General features: G+C 32.6%; 1 protein-coding gene and 1 long non-coding RNA gene across 2 annotated transcripts in view; one reads left to right on the top strand and one right to left on the bottom strand.

Annotated features, from left to right (window-relative positions):
* The window catches only part of LOC143230627 (uncharacterized), a 33599-nt gene that overhangs the window by 4561 nt on the left and 6194 nt on the right, over positions 1-22844 (bottom strand). Inside the window, exon 2 of the long non-coding RNA XR_013016551.1 lies at positions 12961-13181. This is a non-coding gene — a long non-coding RNA (uncharacterized LOC143230627). The remainder of the gene's footprint in view (positions 1-12960; positions 13182-22844) is intronic.
* LOC143230625 (uncharacterized) lies at positions 3565-22799 on the top strand. Its single transcript, XM_076464485.1, has 6 exons — positions 3565-3718; positions 10369-10455; positions 13718-13849; positions 14217-14340; positions 15923-16050; positions 17204-22799. Exons 1-6 carry the CDS (start codon positions 3662-3664, stop codon positions 17351-17353), a joined length of 678 nt encoding a protein of 225 aa, XP_076320600.1. The 5' UTR covers positions 3565-3661; the 3' UTR covers positions 17354-22799.

The raw sequence follows: 22844 nt of genomic DNA, 5'->3' as shown, positions 1-22844 counted from the left end.
TACGACATTTCAGTTGTTTAAGAATTGAAGAAAACAGATCCTCTCTAAACAAACAAGGTGAAAAGTTACCTATAAGCAGTGGATAAACACTCCCATTGTGTGAATTACTTGTTTCATACTACGTATATATATATTCCTGTGTCTTGGTAAACTACTTGTTTAAAACCTTGTAAAAAGAAACATTGTATATTTCTAATAACGCTGTTTCCAAGCGTTGTTGACGAAGTGACTTTGGATTAATAGGATAAGTTGAGGAGATACTAATGGATTAATAGGACAGGTTGAGGGGATAATAGTAGATTAACAGAACAGGGTGAGGAAATAATAGTGGACTAATAAGACAGGTTGAGAAAGAAATAGTGGATTATTAGGACAGGAGGAGGAGATAATAGTAGATTAATAGGACAGGATGAAGAGATAATAGTGGATTAATAAGACAGGTTGAGAAAATAATAGTGGATTAATAGGATATGTTGAGGAAATAATAGTGGAGTAATAGAACAGAGTGAAAAGATAATAGATTAGCAAAGAAATGTGTTTAGTTGTTTTTTATAGTTCTTGAAGTGTAACGTTTCTCGTGGTTAAGTTAGTCATAAGAAAATATATATATAAAAAACATAAATAATTAAACCTTTTAAAACATGTGATTTTATGTCCCCAGAAATGAAAGGAAATTGAAAATTCATCTTAAGATCAAACATTTTATATTTCATTGATTTACCATATACTTTATTCAAGAAATATCCTTCAAACCACATATCAATGAATTCAATGTGGAAAACCTGTATCAGTGCACATCCTATGACCCTTAGGAATAGGAATTTTGGCCCAAACAAGAATGTCCCTAGGGTAATAAACGGATTAAAGAATGCAGAAAATAAATTATCGATTACATATTTTAGGAATAGATGTATGTTTCAAACAATAAAAAATTACTTAGATAATTCAAGTTTTCAATAAAACGCGACAAGTTGTTATTAATATCATTAGTGTTAGGCTACACAATAGGCTATCCACATTCGGTCCACTGCATATACTCTAACCCCGAATTTTAGCGTTTTAAATTGTAAATTTATTGCTGATCCAACGAAATGGTAAACCCGAAAATCTTTATTCAACCACTCAACAGCACCAAGTGCAGTTTGTTTGTTTCTTTTTTAATTTTGCGCAAAGCTACACGAGGGATATCTGCGCTAGCTGTCCTTAATTTAGCAGTGTAAGACTAGAGGAAAGACAGCTAGTCATCACCACCCACCGCCAACTCTTGAGCTACTCTTTTACCAACGAATAGTGGGATTGACCGTTACATATAACGCCCCCACGGCTGAAAGGGCGAGCATGTTTGTTGTGAGAGGAATTCGAACCCGCGATCCTTAGATCACGAGTCGAACGCCTTAACTACCTGGCATGCCAGACCTAGAGCAGTCGATAAATAACACAAACCGCCAACTCTTTAGTTACTCTTTTCTGATCGAACAAAGTAATTAGAAGACTCGTTTGTTCGTTTGAAGTTAAGCATAAAGCAACACAGTGTGCTGAATGTGTTCTGCCTACCACGGATATTGAAATCTTGTTTCTAGCGTCATTTGTGGGGCAGCAAGTCTCGAATCCAAGGATTCGTATCCGGCCCCAATTCGCGAAATCCAATTAACTTTTTTACAAATACGTGACGTAACACTAATTCAGTAAATTGTTTCTTTCATGAAAATTTCCAGATTGTATTAGTGTCTACAATATACCTAATTAATGCTTATGATTATTCATATCAGCTAAAGAAAATGAAAGCAAAATCAATGTTGTATCTCTGGAGAATAAAATATGAGAAAAACTTGCTTCTTTCGTAGAATTTGGTATTTAAAAATATATATTAAAATCACAGTATTTTATATTATATATATTTTATTTTTCCTTTACAGTTAATGAATTATTTGAATTTTTCTGTAAAGCTAATCTTAAGGTGGACTCAGCAAACAGCCTGATGTGGCTTTGCAATAAGGAAACACATGCACACTCTTAAGGTACCTTAGCTATTCCGAATTTTTACATGACAGACTAAAGGAGAGGCAGTTAATCAACACCATCAACCGCCAAATCTTGGGTTACATTTTGTGAACGAATAATGGGATTGATGGTCACATTATAATGCTTTCCAGAATAGCATGTTTGTTACTGTGTTTTGATTCCACGACACACACATGCTAATCGAGAACCCTAAAAACCAGACTACGTCAGGCCGGAATTAAAAGACAAAAAAATAAAAATTAAAATTAATGATTTTGTTGTGCCTTAAATATATATACACACGGGTGTTCGGAAGTTCCGAGACAACTTCTATTTTGAACAGTAAATATTTGTCTTTTTTCTCCTTACAAAAATACAGAATAACTTAGCTTCTCTTACAATCTAAGTTCCAAGATGTGTCAGCAGTAAGTTACGGGCTTACAAAGTTTGAATCCAAGGTTAGAATCTCCAAGATGGACACAAAACATGCATAATCTAAACAAAATTGTGCCTGTTGTGAAATGTATAACGTTTAAACTTAACTCTACTAACAGCAGATCAAACACCGTCCTTCAGAGAATTATCCGCCATTCTTTAGTATATGATATAAACCATCAACATTCGTAAAACACTATTCTTGGTTGCTAAACAACAACTAAAGTCCTTAATAATCACTCTATTTTGTTTTATTACGACGTTTGACAAGCATCCCAACGGTTCAGCGGTAAGTGGCTTTAGGTCTTATAAAGTTAAAATTCCGGGTTCGATACCTGCAACATACGCAGTGCAAATACTCAAAAAGCTAAGAACCGTTAAGTGAAAAGCTAAAGTGTAAAATTATTTAGGAAAACGTGGTTCAGCGTGTTATTTACACCACCACAAAGTCCCTTTCAGAAATGTTTTAAAAATCTAATAAACGAAACACATTGGAGGTATCGAAACGCGAATTTTAGCATTATAAGCCCTCATACAATTTAACTGCAAGGGGAATAACAGTTCGGAGAAACAATTGTAAACATGAGCACAATGTAGACACAAACACACGTACATACATAATCAAATGCAAAGCTAAACAATGATTGTTTGTGCTGTGCCCACCACGCGTATAGAAATCCGGTTTTTAGCGTTATAAGTCTTCAAATTTATCGTTGAGTTGCTTGGGGTGGATTATACAGTTTTGTTTTGTTTTAAGTTAAGCACAAAGTTACACAATGGGCTATCTGTGCTCTGCCCATCAAGTGTGTCAAAACACAGTTCCTAGCGTCTGAGTCCGCAGACATACCACTGGGGGGCGTAGATTATACATGAATTTATGCTTACAAGTCAAGATATTTCAAACAATTTCTTGGCAAATCGTTTTAATATAGTCAAAACACCAACTCCATCAAGTCTAAAAAATATATTTACTAATAACTGCTGTTCCAGCCTAGAGTTCTTGTTTAACGAATGTCACTTGCGATTTAAAATATTAGAACCTGATCTTAGATCTTCCATCAGTTGATCACAGGTAAATGAAAAACATTTTCTAATACAAAGTACCTGATTTCGCTAGCCTACTGGCAAAATTCAGAACCCAAATCACGTGATTAAAGCGTTCTTCACACAAGCAGGGTTAGTGTTATCACGTTATGCAATAGAGTTTATTGAAAAGGGGAAAAACATGTCTGATACGAAACCTGAACCAAAGCGAGAGGGGACCATGAAGACAACTAGCAAGGTATGAAAATAAGATATTTCAGTCTACTAGGGCGTCTTACCATGTACTTTTAATAATATCATGAAAATCGATGTTAGTAGGGTATGTTAACCATTCGATGCGCACTTGCTTTAATAGCAGAACCAAGTCCGAAATGTTTTCAAAATAATGGAGTAAGAAAAAATTATAATTCCAGGCGGTAAATGACAGGTGGAATTATAAAATATATATATCATTTTAAATCGGCATTCGCTTCTTGTTTGTTTGTCTTTTTCCATCAATTACCGGTATAAGACTGAAATAACAATGGCGGATTTTATAGAAGGGTTCGTGCATGTTTGTATGAAGTGCTGCCACCTAGTTAAATATAACTCAGATGCACACAAAAATAATGGCGAATTTTATTAGGAAAGTGGTATTAAAATCTAATTGTCAAAATAAAAATTTTTATATAAATAAGCTATAAACTTTTTTTTTAATCTTAAAACTGGTAATGTAATACTGTTAACTCGTTTGTTTTTTGTTGTGTTTTTCATTTGTATTCATACAGTCTGAATGTATTATAATTCTATAGCATTACCTTTTAAAGGTTATAAATTTATTTACATACAGAAATGCAAATTCTCTCGTATTTTGCGAGAGATGCGTACCTTTCATTCATTGCTCCTGCCCTTCTGCCTAGCAGAATATATCTCGCACATATAAAAATTTAATGAAATATTTTTCATAATTTTGCGATGGAGTCGTGAATTGTTACACTTGAAATGTTGAAGGAATCAAGACTACAGTAGCGAATTACTACTTCTGTAAAATATGATAATTAAATACAACAATGAAAGGTTGCTTCAGTGTGTTTTTGTTTCTTGTTATAGCAAAGCCATATCAGGTTATCTGCTTCAATGAAACACAACAACAAAAGTTTGTTAATAGAAGGATTTTATAATGAAATAGAAGAATGATAGACTGTTTCAGTGAAGTACAACGATAAAATATTGCTACAATGAACTGTAACACTTTCCAAAGCCAATTTTGATATGTAATTTTAGTTCTTGAAAGAGTTCCCACACGTTTCCATTAAGTTTTCACGACTAAATATTTCAGACATGTAACTGTTTTTTTATTTTCAGTTAAAAGTGTCCCAAAATCTGGTTATTTTTCAGAGCTGTTTTAACTGACTGTTAAATCTTGAAATTTGGTATCACCCACAAGATGACAGATCTGCTTCATTATGTAAAATATTAACTTACTATCACCATTTGTTTTTGATTCTCAATATCAGATGGTTTTAACAACATATAAATATAGCTTTAACCTCATTTATAGATCCAGAAGTATTATATTTTCCCACTGTAAACCACAGAAATATTTACAATTTCTGTCCCTCCCATATCCTTACTCTTTTTGAAGCATAAATATATTTTATATACTTTTTTATCTACCTTCAATACATAACCAGCATTAATGTCTTTAACCTTATTTTTATAGCATCTACACCTAACCATTTTAATGCTTCTAACCTTATTTTTATAGTATCTACACCTAACCACTTTGTTCCTAACCTTATTTTTTAGCATCTACATCTAACCACTTTGTCCCTAACCTTATTTTTTAGCATCTACATCTAACCACTTTGTCCCTAACCTTATTTTTTCAGCATCTACACTTAACAACTTTAATGCCTCTAACCTTGTTGTTATAGCATCTAAACCTCAACTTTACCTCTAACTGTTATAGCATCTAAACTCCAACCTTGTTCCAACCTTATTTTTTAGCATCTACACCTATCCACTTTAATGTCTCTAAACCTTAATTTTTATATCTTTAAGCCTAACCAATATAATCTCTCTAACTTTATTTTTATACCTTCTAAGCCTACCTACTTTAATGTCTCCAACCTTATTTTTTAGCATATACACCAATCCACTTTAATGTCTCCAACATTATTTTTATAGCTTCTACACATAACCATTCTGTTCATAACCTTATTTTTTAGCATCTACATCTAACCACTTTAATGTCTCTAACCTTATTTTTATAGCATCTACACTTAACAACTTTAATGCCTCTAACCTTGTTGTTTTAGCATCTAAACCTCACAACTTTAATGTCTCCAACCTTATTTTTTAGCATATACACCATCCACTTTGATGTCTCCAACCTTATTTTTTAGCATCTACACCTAACCACTTTAATGTTTCTAATATTATTTTTGTAGCATCTAAAGCTAACAACTTTCATGTCTTCAACCTTACTTTTATAGCATCTACACCTAGCCACTTTGTGTCTAACCTTATTTTTAGAGCATCTAAAGCTAACCACTTCATTGTCTCTAACCTTATTTTTATAGCACCTAAACCTAACCACTTTAATGCTTCTAACTTTATTTTTATAGCTTCTACACCTAACCATTTTGTCCCTAACCTTATTTTTTAGCATCTATACCTAACCATTTTATTCTTTCTAACCTCATTTTTATACTTTCTAAGCCTATCCACTTTAATGTCTCCAACCTTATTTTCTGGCATCTACACCTATTCACTTTAATATCTCTAGCCTTATTTTTATAGCATCTACACCTAACCACTTTAATGTTTTCAACCATATTTTTTATAAATTCGACATGTAAAACTTTAATGTCTTTAACCTTATTTTTATACCTTCAAACCGTAACCACTTTAATGTCTCTAAACTTAATTTTATAGCATCTATATCTAACCACTTTAATGTATCTAACTTTATTTTTACAGCATCTAAAGCTAACCATTTTGTCTCTAACATTATTTTTATAGCATCTACACCTAACCGTTTTAATCTCTCTAACCTTATTTTTCTACCTTCTAAGCCTACCCACTTTATTGTCTCCAACCTTATTTTTATAGCATCTACACCTAACTACTTTAATGTATCTAACTTTATTTTTATACCTTTTAAGCCTAACCACTTTATTTTCTTACCTTATTTTTATACTATCTACACATAACAACTTTAATGTCTCTAACCTTATTTTTGTAGCATCTAAGCATAACCACCTTAATGCCTCTTACATTATTTTTATAGCATTTAAGGCTTACCCATTTAATGTCTCTATACTTATTTTTATAGCATCTACAACTAACCACTTTAATGTATCTAACCTTAATTTTATAACTTCTAAATCATACCATTTTAATGCCTTTTACATTATTTTAATAACTTTTAAACCTAACCACTTTAATGCCTATAATGTTTTTTTTAGGTGTTGTTCTTTCACCTTAGTTTCTTAACCAACAAACGAAGTCAACTGTTGTTTCTAACCATTTACATGACTACAAAATTTTATTAACTTTTATGTTTCAAATTGTTGAATCTTTTATGTGGTTTAGCAGAATGATATGTAGTAATAAACATTTGCTTTTATATTACAGTAGAACTGATAATTTTAATTCCATTACTTTTAACTACATAAGAGGTTTCCAGCTATAAGGTTGTATAGTAGCATTTCAGTTAGACCCTGTTTGTTGTGTGCCAGAGACATGAAGGTCTTTTGCTTAGGATGAGAGCTTACAGGGTTAATTAACATAGCATTTAAGGACAATAGTGGATCTACTGGTTCATCTAGTCTGTCAAAACACTAAACTGTTAACACAAAAAAAAAGCTCGGGTCAGTCCTTATCATTCAAATATTTATCAAGTTTTCCCTTAAATTTACTGTTTCTACTGCATATGAAGACAACCATTTCTATAGATCAACCATCCAGTTAGAAAAATAAAACTGTGCTAGCTGAATATGACTTCCACCATGCCAAAATTCACACTGTGTCACATTAAGTGTGAAAGAAAAATACAATACAATTCTCTTTACAACCTCAAACATATCAGTCAAATTCCCTCTAACTCTGTGACTCCTCTTGTACCCCACAGCCAGTCTCACATGTGGGTCCTCCATGACCAATAGAAACTTGCTCGGTATCCCATGGATGCTTCTATTACTCTTTTTTTCCTACATTGTGGACAGTTTTCAGTGGTGTTTGGACAAGGCTTATACATTGACAGGTGTAACACTTTCTCCTTTGTGGCCAGATTTACATATCTTCAGGGATGGGTGCATGGGTTGATCATCAAGAGGCTTTAGGTTGTTGGTCTGTGGGAGAATGTTCTCTTCATATCAGTATCCTCAAACTCCTTGGTGTTCATCAGGATTTGAATTAATTTCTTCCCTTCTCCAGAGATTGCCTGGTCATAATCCATTCTGACAATTCAATATTGGTAGCTCATATCAATCGCCAAGGTTGCATTTGATTGAGATCCCTGTGTTTTCTTACATTGGATCTTCTCTGTTAAGCCCCAAAATTATTACATTCATTTTATGGTGTGTCATATACCTGGTGCTTTCAACCTTGTAATGGAATGTTTTTTCCAACCTGACTGAATTTACCCAACAGTGGCCCCTTTATCCCCTTGTTTTTTGGCAGCTTTGTAATCAGCGGGGTATTCCTCATATCAATGTATTTGCCACCACCCTCAATCACCAGTTACCCCTGCTTTAATCCACACTTCTCCATCTTAGGGCTTTGGCTATAGATTCCTTCAGCTAGGATTGGTCAAACATGTTTCTTTATGTTTATCCTCCTATCCAATTACTTCATCAGATAGACTCTCTCATCCATCTCACTCTATGCAAAGTCTTTATGATTGCTCTTTATTGGATTGTTCAGCTGTAGTTTCCTTGATCACAAAGTTTACAGTTGTTCCATTCCAACCCTCTTCCTTTATACCTTAACCTTCTTCATCAACCATAAACACTGGTTTTGCATCCAGAACTTCATGCTTGACTTTTGTCTTATCCCAGTGAGAAGATCTGTTTTTTTACATTAGATGGCATTTCATTCAGCTCTTTCTGTTTATCCTTTATCTATGGCTGTGTGTCACTGGAAATGGAATGTTTTTTGCACCTGAGCCCTGGCTTTTTCATCCTACCATTGCTGTTATCTCTGAATTTCTTGCATGGCTTTTTGAGAAGGGGTCTTTGGTCTCTTGGTATCAGGTTATAGGGCAGCCCTATTCCATACTTTCCATTTTTCTTTCTTTCCTCAATCCTTGCTATTTTGGTACAGTCTTTCTGTATATACATCAGCCACCTAGTTATCTGGTACTTCCATATTGGAACATTGATATGGTACTCCATTCCCTTACTTTATCTCCATTCAAACTCATTGCCTCATGATCCTTTTTTCACTTAATCCTTAAGGCATATTTCCTTCTCTTCTTGGCCTATGAGTGACATTGGTCAGATTTCTTTGCTATTGGTGTTACTCGCACATAGTACCAACAAACCTTCTTTATCCAGATCATTCCTTCCTTTCCAAGACCTTGGCAGCTCACAAGGGTAGCTCCTCCTTTTTGCCCATTTTCTTTCCCTCTATTTTACATCTCTCTCCTAGTCCTGATCTAGATAGACATCTATGTCTGATGCATGACCTTCATTGTTATATTGACCTCACCACTTCCTTCAGGGGTTCCCATTCCTGTCTCTTTATCCTATGGCAACCTTCTTCCTCTCAAGATATTTCTTCCTTTATCCTTACCAATTGGAGATATTGCTATTCTAGTTGGCTTTTATCCCTCTTCCCAGCATGCATTGTTCTATGTTACCTCCAATTAAATCTAACACTTCTTCATTTTCCTTCCTTCTTGTCTTTGTTGATCTTTGGAGAAGGTTCTGTAGTTGGGCATGTGGACAACCTTCAGACATTCATCTCCCATTATTTACATCACATGGCAGTTTATGCTTCCTTGGGGTATTGCCCACCACCTGTGGCTATATATCAGAATTTTGTTTAGCTATGATACTAGGTAAGTTTTTATGAATGCTTTTTTTTTTCTTTTCTTTCAGTGGCCTCCGTTTTGAATTTAATCTCTTGGATCCTGTTCGGTATCCAGCAAAAACATTTTGGATTTAGTTGACTTACCAAATATGGTCCACCAAGCCCTAACCATTTTATACCATGGAACACACTACTAACTTCTGTGGGATTGAGCTTCCACATTTATCCAGTTGGGATCTCTCTCCTGACATATCCTCTCTGACTTGGACTTGCACCCTTCCATTTTATGTTTTTTCATGGCAAAGACTGGTCTTTCTCTTCTGTAAAAGTATCCTTCTCAATGTGGGGTTCTAGTTAATCTTTTGAGAGGAGAGAAGTACCATTTTGGAAGTTGTACTTTTCCTATAGTGAAAATATATTTCCAATAGGTACTTACTTCCCTCCACTCACACTTTTCACACTCCTCTTCACAATCATTTGGTATTTGTGTCTTCTGATAAACTTTGAACTGAAAATTTGGTAGTGGTGCATAGAGGGAGTCAAGTGCATCATGTGATGGTGGTGCTCCCTATTGGTGGAGAGATGACATAATGATTTGCATGAGAGATGTGTTAGAACTCTTGATTCCTTGATTCAAATAGGGAGGTGTAGTAGGCTTGTAACTTACATTTGAAAATAAAATTTGCATATAGAGGGCAGCACAAAATGGGAAAAGCTAATCCTGTGAGAGGAGAGAAGTACATATTGGAAATACATTTTCAGTACAGGAAAGTTATAACTTCCATTTGTTACTCTTAAAAGTTAATCAGTTTCTAGGAATAAAACATCACAGAGAAACCTAATCAACATGCTATTCTTATGTTACAGGAAGGAGAACAGTACTTGAAAGAAGTGTGGAACTACACTCCAAGTTGGAGCAAAGGAAGTGGCAGTTCATCTGGAAGTGGAAAAAAGGTGCTTCTTTATGACTGACTTGCATATTTTGTTAAGAATGTTTTTATCTTATTAATTAATATGTTTATATAGGTAAGATGAACTTCAGAAATTTACAATTTGCATTTAAAGCAGCTTTTCTTAGTTTTTGCAGTAAAGTTTGGTTGTGTTTCTAAAATCTGTTGGTAACTTAGGGATGCCCAGGTTTTGCAAAAGCTGAGCAGGTAAATTTTTGTTTCAAAGGAAGTGGAGCACCCTCATCAAGGTGCATGGCTGAGGCTGTAACAGGTAAAGATGGGTGGATGCAAAAACATTATCACCCCTCTCTAAAGTGCCTTCCTCAAGATTTGTTTATGATGCTGTTTCCTGCTGTCTGGTGAAGTTAGTGACATGATATGATGTTAAGCTTGTTGTATACATATCTGTGAAACAAGGAAAATATGATTATATATCTAAATAATCAAATTAAGACAAATAATTCATTATTTTGTGTATTATCTTATAGTAAATAAAGAACTCTTAAAATCCTCTCACAATCTGTTGAAGTAATTCTACAATAAATGTGCTTCAAATATTAATAATCATCAAAGGAGATTCAGTAGTAAAATGTGTCTTAAAAAAACCTGTCTTGGTCAGACTTTTGCATCAGTAGGTGAGAAGTCTCAATACACATGATGATGGGGGATTAGTACATGTGGAAGGTCACTGACACACTTATAGACAAACATGCTCAGTTTGTTTACAAAAATACTGAGTCAAGTAACAGATGACATTTTCTGAGACTTCAGAAGAGTAGCAGTTGTATCTGGTGTGAATACTGCACCAGAAAGTTATGTTTACTGTGTTGTATTTACTGAACAAACTGGTGGACTGAAACTGAAGATTAATTTGGGTTGTGTTTACTAAACAAACTGAAGGTTTATTTGGGTTGTGTTTTTTGAACAAACTAATGTTGTAATAATGTGTTAAATTCCTAGGGCTATACCTATGTATGTGAAAGGTTGAATTACTTCATAATCCAAAGTCTTGCATTTTTATGATGATTTAAACTTACAAGCTTGAATTAAGAAGCAACTGGTTCTTTTAGTTTGTGTTAATAAATAAGAAAAACAGGAATTAGCAACTTGGTTTGGTGTTATGTAAGAAAAGCAGAAATTAGCTGTTTGATTTTGTGTTTTTAAGTAAGAGAAACAAGAATTAATAGCTTGGCTTTATAACACTGTTAAGTAAAAGTAATTATATCAAAGATGACTTCTTTTATTCTTGTTTGATTTTGTTTTGTCATAAATACAATATGTAACTTGCAGGTTATTTTGACTGTGTTAGTGTCTGCTCCTGTTTAACAAACAGAAAATTAATTGGTGTGTACAGCTCTGGTCCTTCAAGTATATCTGGATGTTGGTGATTAGTAGAATTTGCTAATTTATTAACTTTTGATCTCATTAATGACTTATGTTAAACTAATAAATTATATGGTGAAGAACTTGCTTGGAGAAATGTGACTGGTATAGTCACACTTTCTGTATCATAACCATTAATATAAACAGTCCCTCAAGTACGTGCATGTACTAATCACTTATACATTCTAGTCATTTCCACTTCTGAAGCTACTTGTTAATAAGGAGAACATAGTGGACCCCCTGGTACACAAAATCTGGCATTTTTCACCCAGATATAAATATTTTTTTGTTTTCCTTTTCCTCACTCCTAATCAAGAGGATGCCTATCCAAATTATACATGCATTTTGTGTTATGATAATGCATGTGCATAACCTAGCATTTATAGTAATAAAATGGATAAAACTTTTGAAGTGTATTTTGTTTGATTCTGTGGTATCAAATAAAATTAATATCTTGGTGATTTCAGAGGCCTGTGTTTTTCTGCTTAATTTGTGCCATTAAGTAAAATAATTGAAAAGGTTGAGTATCTTATATTAAGATAATTTTGGAGTATGACTTGGTAAGTCCATTTTCCACATCCAGTCATGCTATGTCTAATGAACTTGTAGTTTGGCAATAGCCCTGAATTCTCCCCAGTAGCACAGCAGTATATCTGCAGACTTACAATGCAAGAAACCAGGTTTTAATACCCTTGGTGGGAAGAGCACTGATAGCCCACTGTGTAGCTTTGCGCTTAACTACAAACAAAGTAGTCCTCAAGCATAATTTCCATTGCAAAAGGCTGTGTTGTAAGGTTGTCATGTTCAAAGTGTATCACTCATTTCAACATGCTTTCTATAATCCATCTGGTATATAACAATAAAAACCTAGCAACTATTTCAATAGTTCATTTGCACAGAGAACCATAAGCACTGGTTTTAGCAACAAGACCACTATGTAATACATATGGAATAGCATAAATACCTATTTTATTCTCCATCTGTTGAGGTGTATATTGGTCAAATGGATATGTCATAGAATTAGTTTGTGTATGCACATGTTGTGCTGCTTTTTCAGATGAAAAGACTTCTTGATTATATTATATACTGTTGTTACCTGGGAGATATAGATCCTTTTGTGACTGACCTTTTTGTTATGGATTTTCACCTATTACAAGTCACTGCATGTTGCTTCTCATGAATAGGATATAACTTGCTGTAATCCTGGCATCCGAAGCTGATCCTTATTTCACTGTATTCTCTTGTCTTAATACATCTTCACTATTTGAGTGTGTGAAGATTTTGCATCAGAATTCACTGATACATACCATTTTCAAAAGTGATCAGTTTTCAAGGACAGCACATTACCTACAAAAGACAATGCAAAAGGTTGTTCTGATACATTTTGTCCAACTATAACTTTATGTCAATCATGTTTGTCATGTAAAATGGTGATCTATATATGTTCAAAATTGATTTAATATACTCAACCTATATAGCACATTAAGAGTTTTGGTTTGATTCTAAAATAATTTTATGATATAAAGTAAAATAAAAAAGAACAAAAAATTACTTAAAGACAGTTTAACCTTCAGAAAGAGAAAGAAATAAGAGAAATGTTTTTTTTCCAAGCCTTAATTTTAATGTGATTGAAACAGAAAAATCTTATTTTGTAGCTTTCCACTTACCTGAAGTGTACAGAAGTTTTATCTCAGCTACATGACAATACAAGTAGCCACTAGCACATTAAATTATGTGATCTACATGATTCTTCAAAGAACCTTCAACAGTGCCTGTTGTTTGTCTGGTTAAAGTATGAGTCATGTTATGTTACTTGGTGAATGTGTATCATGTTCTGATTCCTCATCATGTTAACATAAATGTACTTCTTGTGGTTTCTGCAGGAGGACAACACAGAATCTAACCAGAAGGGTCAGGTATCGGCTGAGAACACAGATGGTAATGGTGCTGTGGAAGGGCCAGTAGCAAAGAAGCCAAAGCTAGTAAAGGACCATACAATGGTGGAAACAGCAGTGGTTAGTCTTGTATGGTTTAGTGTATTTACGTTGTGTTGTTTAGTATACGATAGTTTCTTTTGTTTCTGTTACTAGTATCATCAGATATTTCTTATATCTGTTAGAAAATTTCAGTTTGTTTTACAGTACTGTGACAGAGATTATCAGTAATTTAGTTCATATGGTTCTACACAACTGCTGTTGAGAGAAACCTGTAAATGTCAAGAATAGTGAGATACGTGTGTTAGACGTTTATCCTAAAATATTGGCTTATATTAAAAATAGCAAATAAAAAGACCTATATCTTGGTGTACTAAAAAAAACACAATAACCTGAAATTAACTTTAATGCACTAAAATAATTACATAAATTGTAATTCTGAATTTAGACAGGAAAGAAATTCCTCGGGAAAGAAGTGTTAGAAGAAACGAGATCAGCGACTCGAGCCATTCGTGACACAGCTAAAGTTTCACTCAAGAGGTTGGGGACAATGGCTAAAACAGCCCAAGAAGGTAAGGCAACTAGAATTATAAAATAAATGTATACATTTATACACTGATAGAATTTAAAACAGTTCACAAAAGGTATGGATTTAGTTTTGAGTTTCTCAGATTTAACTACAGAAAACAGATTTAATGTTTACATACTTCAAATTTACACCTTACCACCTCTTTATTTTTTTGGAAATTTCTCAAATGTCACAATGGTTTGTTGCATAGATATTAGCATACTGAAAAAATTAAGTGGTAACAAGTCATTTAACTGAACTTATATGCTAGTACACTTTCTTCAAACCTACCTCTTCTAACTACTTCTTTTATTCAATGTGCAGAGGGGTGTGGGGTGGCAGAATGTCTCATGCTCCTGTCCTTATGCCCCAAAAGTGTCCTTTTTCTCAGACATAAAACCACCATTGAGTACAAAAAAATATTTCTACTGGCTAAACCATAGTAGTAATAAATGACATATTTGTGAAATACACAGTTGTCTTTGTTCCTCAGTTCTCTATTTACAGAATTTAACAAAGTACTGAGTTTCAATTATAAGTTATATAGATACCCACATCATTAAGAAACATTCACCTACTAAAGTCAGTGATAAGAGATAAACCAGTAAAATATTCTCTTTCCTTTTGCTATGCTCTTGTACTTTGTTTCAGTGATGTTTAAGATCATAAAGTTCAGTGGTAATGACTTGACTTAGCAAGACATAAACTACTGAAATTCCATTTTGACACTTTTGTGTGAATTGAAAGTTCAGTTTAATACTTAGCTTGTAAGGTATTGTTTTGTGGTGGATCTCTTCCCTCAGCTGAGCCTTAAGTTATGTCATTGTGATGGTAAAAAGTGAAGTGGTTGAAAATCTCAAACCTTTCATCTGACTGCTTACATGTTTAAACTTGTATTTTGTGAGGCCCACCTGAGTTATTTTACCAAATTTGATCAGAATGAGTTCAGTCGTTTCCTTACAACAACTTGTGGCATCCAAAAGATGAATGGATAACTCTAGTTTATGTATATAACTTCACTTAAACTGAGCTTAGGATTTAAATAAAATGGTGCCTGTCAAAATAATGTGAATGACAAACAAATTTAAAAAGAATTATATTTGTAGAAAAGGGCTGGTATGGATAGAGAAAGCACTATGTAGAGGAGCGAACAACGTTTCGACCTTCTTCGGTCATCAGTGTGAACCTGATGATGACCGAAGAAGGTCGAAACGCTGTTTGCTCCTCTACATAGTACTTTCTCTACCCATACCAGCCGTATTTTACACATATAATTTTCCCTACAAGTGGGTTTTCTCATCATCACGAAATTTAGAAAGAGTCTGGTAAATCTGACACTATTAAGAAGTGGTTACAATGTTGTAAAGGAAAGAGAAATACTGAGTTAACACTTTGACTGAAAAATAACCTTCATCATCCCCACATTTCTCTTACAATACTTCTTTGTGTCTTTCAAAACTACATATTTTTAGGTCTGTCAGATGGATAGCTTAAATCATTAAACTTTTCTTTGTTTCTGTTGTTAAAATTCCTTTTCTTTACTGTCACTTAGTAAAATGTAACAGGTATAGTGTAAAAACTTATAGGTGAAGCCCTGCTGAAAGACTTGGGATATCCAGAGGAAGGTGGGAAAGCAGATAAACGACAAACCCGGTCACAAACTCGTGGTGGTAGTCAACAATCCCCTTCGTCCCAAAAAAAGACACCAACAAGGGTATGGGTTTATAAAATTTATTTTTGTTTATCAAGTGTTCTTTTATTTTATATCTCTAAAGGTTATGATGGTTTTTCAGGAAATACTTTAAATTCACTGTCCTTTCTTCAGTTTTGAAACCCATCAATTAAAAAAGAATAGCATAAGTTTCTAAGCTTTCACAACATTTCACAACTGATTTATTCTAACTACACATTCCGATAGTAACACCCCCAGTGTCTTCATCCACAGACTTGCATGCTGAAAATTAGGTTTTTGATACCCATAGTGAGCAAAGCACAAATGATTCATGATGTAGCTTTATGTTTAACATAAAACTACAGGGTTTGAGTTAATTTTATTTTCCCATACAGTAACATGTCCTAATGAGAGGTGTTAATAATTTTATAATATTTCACCACAGTCATTAACATTATCAATGGACGAACTGTTTAATGATTGTGTAAATATTTCTTTTCATTACTAGGTGTCAAATTGAAAAGAAAATCTGTGACATAGAGGTCTAATGTATTCTTTGATTAGTTGTATCCTCTGCTGTGGGTTGTAGTTTCACCTATTCAAGGATCATTTATGCAGCTTAGGTCCTCAAACTAAAGATACCATTAAGTCTCTTGCAGTAATCATAGATTGTTTTCCATCTGATCCCCGGTGAAAAAGAAAACAAATCTTTAACATATACACTGAGTTATTAAATAGTTGTTGGTCTAGTACATTTGACAAACTTTCATAACTTTATTCACCTACCTAAATTAATTCAGATCACTGAGTGGTAAAATGCAACAAACTCAAAACCATGTAGATCTTATATACACTCCACTATTATGATAGGCCTAATGGTATTTCCTTGCTTTATCAGCCCTAAATGTGTTGATAAGCCCTTTTGTAAGTGAAACTGCAGTCCACAGTAGTAAGTATGGCCAATCAAAGAATGCATTAGGCCCCTACGTCAGAGATTCTCTTTTCAATTTGACCTCCAGTGGAAAAAGAATCCTAAACATATATCCTCAAAACAAACTGTTTATGATTTCCTTCATATACTCACTTCATTATAATGCAATACCTATACTTATATACTTGTCCTAAGAGGCAGAAACTGTTTAACTTGTTTCACTTGTAAATTTTGATTCAACATTATTCCAGTCATTCTCTATAGGAATCAACCAGACAGAATCGAAGGAGTGGACCACAGAAAGATGACCAGGAGGAATCATCAGAAGAGAATGAAGATGATGACGACGATGATCAGAAAGAACTGAAAAACAAGCAAGAAGAAGATTCCACAGCAGACTTGAGTCAGGACTAATTCCAGACTGCAGTAAAAAAAAACGTTTTAATGTAGTAGAAAAGAAAGGAAAGCAGTTTAGGAAAAAACAAACCTAGAAGTCATGATTTTTTTTTTCTGTCATGAAATTGCAGATAGATATGCATGAATTTAAAGTCATTTTTATATGTGTTGTGTGTTTGTACAGTTTGTGGAACAGTATGATTTAGCATTTTATCTGGCTCGAGGACTGTTTCCTCTTCTCTTTTAAGACATATGGGACATTTTTAACAGTTTTAGGCAGATTTTGCTTTTGGTTTCATATCCTTGTGTTTTGGGGGTCTTGTAGTCTCTCTATATAGTATAAAGACCTACTAAATTAAACAAAAATCACACTTAAGTGTGTGCATCACTGATAGAGAAAGGAAAAAAAAGTGTAATTGAATTGTTAAACCTATTTAACTGAAAATTGTTCAGATTAGTTCAGATATTGAGTTTTTATATACTTAGCTGCTCTTTAAAGTTCAGATACCTTCTTCAAGTATTTACAGATCATTTACCATTCTGAGAATGTTTATATTAAATATCGTATCAGGCACATTGATGATATTTCTTATAAAACATTTTGTCTCTCATCATGGTTTTATTGTGTAGCACCTGCAAGTCCATGTGGATACAGTATCAAACTTAAGCCTATTGTATTACCGAATGAACCCATAGGAAGAGACCTACCTGTAAAATAATGTTTAACCTATCTTTGATTTTATAAATAAACAGGGACAAGCATGTTAACTACTTAACAAAATTGTTTCCCAGCTCTTTGATATAATTATTTTTATCAGGTGTTCTTCACTTTTGTCAACCATTTTATGTATCACTGTAGTTTTACAAAGCTGGGAACCTACAAAACCTTAATTAATGTTTTCTGTACGAACTCGAAGCAAAACATTCCCACTTTATCAGGTTATCTACAGGTAATTACTTCATTGTTTCTATAACTAGTTGGATTATTATATTTTGTTACAACTCCAGAATGATAATGTATTATTGCTCTAGTCTAGTTATATGTTCCACAGCCAAGAGAAAAACATGCAGGTTTCTGGACATAGCACCTATGTAACTTTAGGACAGTAATTTGTTGCTTCAACAGCTCTGTTGAGAGTAAAAATGCAAAAAATTATATCTTGAGTCAAATTAAGTATTGCAAAACTAATAAACAAATATTACAGTTTACTGTACTAAGTAAACTGGCTAAGTACTGTTGCTATAACTCCAAGTTTTCAGTTGATGGATCTTAAAGTTTATGCAACAAAACATAAAAATACATTTTTTCTTATTGTTAGTAGTTTAATCTAGACCTAGGTTCCAGTAGGAACAGCTCACAATTCTAATTCTCACATATGGACAAAAAAGGAATAATTAGATTTTCGAAGGCTATCCATCAAGGAAAAATTTTAAATGTATTTTATTTTTTGACCCAAGTAGTAATTATTTGATGTTGTTATATAGAGTGAATGACTATACAAGTACACTGGCTATCACTTTTCTGAATTATTTCGAAATATACATTGCATAGATGTTGACTATATGATTTCATCAACAATTAGGATACATCAAGCAGTCTTAAAACATTTTAATTCATTATTGGTAACTGGACTATTGTAATTCCTGTGTGACAATATTTTAATCCATCATTGTCAAATAGATTATTGTAATTCCTATGAAAGCAACTGAAGACTAAGCAATCAAAGGTTTTTATGCTAGGTCTTTGGTGTTAGTAAAAGATTAACAGTCAAATTCCACTATTCAGTGAGAGTAATCAAGAATTGGTAGTGGGTGTTTACTGACTAGTTGCTTTCCCTTTCATCTATCACTTGTAAATTAGGAACAGTAGTGCAGATAGCCCTGGAGTAGCTATACGTGAATATCTGAAACAGATACTTAAATGTTTTAATTCTACCTGACAAATGCATAAAAAAGTGAGTGACAAGATCTCCCACTAAAATCAAATATTTTGTGGAATAAATCATACCAATTATCATTGTATGTGTTATTCACATGCTTTCATTCGTTAAAGGATTGTGGATTTTATCTGTTGGAAGGTAGCTTATTTTCATATGCACACTTAGGCTCTTTCATTTAATTCTTTATATCAGCTATTTTAGGTTTTAAAATTGTCTATATTTTGATTAACTATGTAGATTTTCTTGACCCTGATTAGCTACTGTGTTCATGTGTGTGTGTGTGTGTGTGTGTATATATATTTGTTATTTTGTTAAAATTTAAATGTGAAAATCAGTTTTTCATTTAATTTTACAAGTCTATATTATGATTTAGAATTATTGATGAAGCATTTTGTATTAATTCTGTTTTAGCTTTAATTGTAATTTATGAATGATGAAAAATAAGATTTGATATTTTTGATGGTTGCCCAGGTTGTTGTTGTTGTTTTTCATGTATATTTTTTGTGTTACAATATTTTGCCAGATTTTCATTTTTTCAAAATATTCAAACGAAATTAGCCCTGGTTTTATTTTGTTAAGTTTCACAAAAAACACTATTTTCCAACCTTTCGTGACTAGATGTTCATGGGTCTGTTGTATTGAAACTTGATATATGTTTTACCTGTATAAAAAAGAATTATATTTTTGGGATCTAACTTAAGTTATAATTAAAAATATCTGTGATTGCTGTTACTTTAAAGATATGCAATTTACTGATTTTATGAGCTTATTTGATTTGTTTGCTGCATTTTTTGTTTTCTCTGAACTGCATCACAATGTTTCTGTTTAAATTCAGAAATAAGTCAATAATAAACATGACAAGTGTTAGGGTTTTTATGAGTAACTGAACTGAATTCTTGAAAATGTATATTTTTGGATATTTGTACTTAAATTTTGGTTTAGTAGAGATATACGAAATATTTTTATTGTATTTGTTTTTATCCAAATGCGGTTTTTCATTTTACACAGTTAATTGTCAAGAGTTAGTTTTTAACATTATTTCTTAAACATGGAACTTAACAAAGTGAAGCAACAGATATTTATACACTTGTAGAACTAAAATAATCATAATGGGTTGATAAAGTTAATTTTATTTCCTGCTTATAACAGAAACCTAAACAGAAGAATCGTCATGAAAAGGTCAAATCTGTAATAGAACTGAATAACATGGGTTCACCAAATTTAGAAATTTTGATTTCTAAATTTAAATAATTTGTAGTGATGTAGGTTTTATAAGTTAATCCCTATATGATGCTTTCATTTATAAGTCACATTTACTACATGTTCTAAAGAATCATTCTTGATTTCACTAATGTGTTGATACTGTAACTGAACCATTAAGCCATTATCAAAATTAATTTCTAGGGATTAACTTATAAATGAAAGCATCATATATACGACTTAAAATGTTTCAAACACAGTTTTAGAGATTTGATATAATAGACAAGTTATTGTTATTTAAAGCTCAATTTGTTTCTGTGGGAGTTACAGAGTTGGGTTTCTTTAATATTACTATAAGACAATAAATCATTATTACAAGAAACCTTCATATTTAATGTACCAGCTATTTCTTTCAATAGTTGGTCATAATGAAAGTACAAAGTACATTATCACCATGTTTGTTAAGCCTACAAAAGCTCTACAGTGTTTGTGTTTTTAAAGGACATTACAGCCACGTTTAATAAAACTATGAAAACACTACAGTCATGTTTGATAAAGCAACACAGTCATGTAATTTTTAAAACATAACCAGCAGGTTAAAGACATTAAATTATACAGTTTTTCTGACATTTAGAACACAGTTATGAAAGCTACAACTTTCTAGTTTTTATCAAATACATTTTACAGAGAGAGAGACTAATTATAGATTTTAGTGGAAAAATTTCATTATATCACTTAGCAACCAACAATAACCTGCAGTAAAACAACACTACAAAAACTTGCACCATTTAGCAACCAACAATAACCTGCATTAAAACAATGATACAAGAAACAGATTATCCTTCAGGGAATTTTTACAAAAAGTATCAAAATAATATTTTTTCAAAAATAAGCAGTTTTTTCATTTTGTTTATATTAAACATTAAAAAAAATCTAATCAAACATCATAATGTGTGTTAAGAATTGTGTTCAAATTACTTGTACTAAAGAAATAGTTTTACCTGATTAAAAATTTATTTTATTGATGTAATCCAGAACCTGTTAATTGGGTTATAGATTAATACACTATGGTGCATTACTGTAGTGGACTATTAAAGTAACAGTTTCTTTTATTTATTTTTTCTTCGCAGTTTAATAAAATAAAACTATTGTACATTTAACATTTAGAACACAGTTGCAAAACTACAACTTTCTAGTTCTTATGATTTAGTGTTATATTCAGTTTCAGTGAATCTACAAAAAACACTAGAATCATATGTAATGGTGAAACATCTTCGTAACAAATATCTCTGTTGATAAATGCAACAAAGAAGCTTAGAGTACAAAGAATAACAGGTTTTACTAGAACAACTTAACGAAATAGTCTTTTGTGTTGATAAACCATAAAATTGCTTTCAAAAGAGAAATCTGGCTTAACAAAGAGAACTTGGTTAAGCCTATTTTATGCTTTTTAATGTGATGTAAAAATTGTTAAATTCATCCACACATAAATCATTATTCTAGTGTGCTGTGTTGAATAATCCACACCATTTTACATCAAAATTTTGTTTAGAAGAGAGGTTTGAGTTTTTTCATGTTAAATTTCATGGTTTGTCACAGTGCACTCTAAATCTTTTATCTTGTCAAAAGTAGTAGTATATCTTGAAAGTTGAGCTATACAAAAAAATGTGCACAAAACATGAAGGTTCCTTGTACAATCAGCATGGCAACTGTCTCTTGTAGCTAGTACTGATTAGTTTGATATGTGTTGTATGCTTTATTACAAATTAATAGTATGATGTTACTTTAAGTACGACTCAAGTTCTGTGGAACTGAGAAACACATTAGACAAAAGTCATTCTTATTCTTGTTGGTATTTTCAAATATAAAGTGAAGTTATGTATCGGTTTTGGTAGCTGGAGTGTCAGTTTTAGTATATATTTGTATTTTGTTTTGTAGAACGTTAGAAGGTTTGCGAGCTCATGATCTCTGAGAATGAAGTTAAAAAACAGATACAGACTTGTTACAAAGTTAACCATTAACCTGCTTTTTGAAATTGTTTTGTGATTGTTTTTTTTATCCATGTAACAAATTTTGGAAGACTATTGGATAAATTGTTCTACAACAGGTGGTTCTGGAAACTGCTCAAACTCTTTTGTTCATTTAGTACATGTGGACATGTCTAGTGTTCTATTTCTTAGACAAGTTTTAGTACTCATATTTGGTTAATGACATTTTGATCTTCAAAATTTCAGTGTTTACCCTTTTCATTCACTGAAGAAATTTAGCTGATTTGTGATTTGAATTTTAATAAAAACAATAATAAATGTTGTGTATTCACAAAATCCTTTAGTCTATTTTTATTTGGACAGGTAAAATGGATATATATA

Source organism: Tachypleus tridentatus, chromosome 10 (assembly GCF_004210375.1).
Source record: "Tachypleus tridentatus isolate NWPU-2018 chromosome 10, ASM421037v1, whole genome shotgun sequence".
In the NCBI taxonomy this organism is placed as follows: Eukaryota; Metazoa; Arthropoda; class Merostomata; order Xiphosura; family Limulidae; genus Tachypleus; species Tachypleus tridentatus.
The sequence above is the reverse complement of the archived record's forward strand: the minus strand, read 5'-3'. Positions and strand labels throughout refer to the sequence as shown.

Bases quoted from the DNA above. Each gene is read 5' to 3' on its own strand.
- LOC143230625 (XM_076464485.1), top strand. From the start codon at position 3,662: ATGTCTGATACGAAACCTGAACCAAAGCGAGAGGGGACCATGAAGACA. The intron at 10,456-13,717 runs GTGCTTCTTTAT...TGGTTTCTGCAG, and splicing joins CATCTGGAAGTGGAAAAAAG to GAGGACAACACAGAATCTAA. The intron at 14,341-15,922 runs GTAAGGCAACTA...AAAAACTTATAG, and splicing joins GGCTAAAACAGCCCAAGAAG to GTGAAGCCCTGCTGAAAGAC.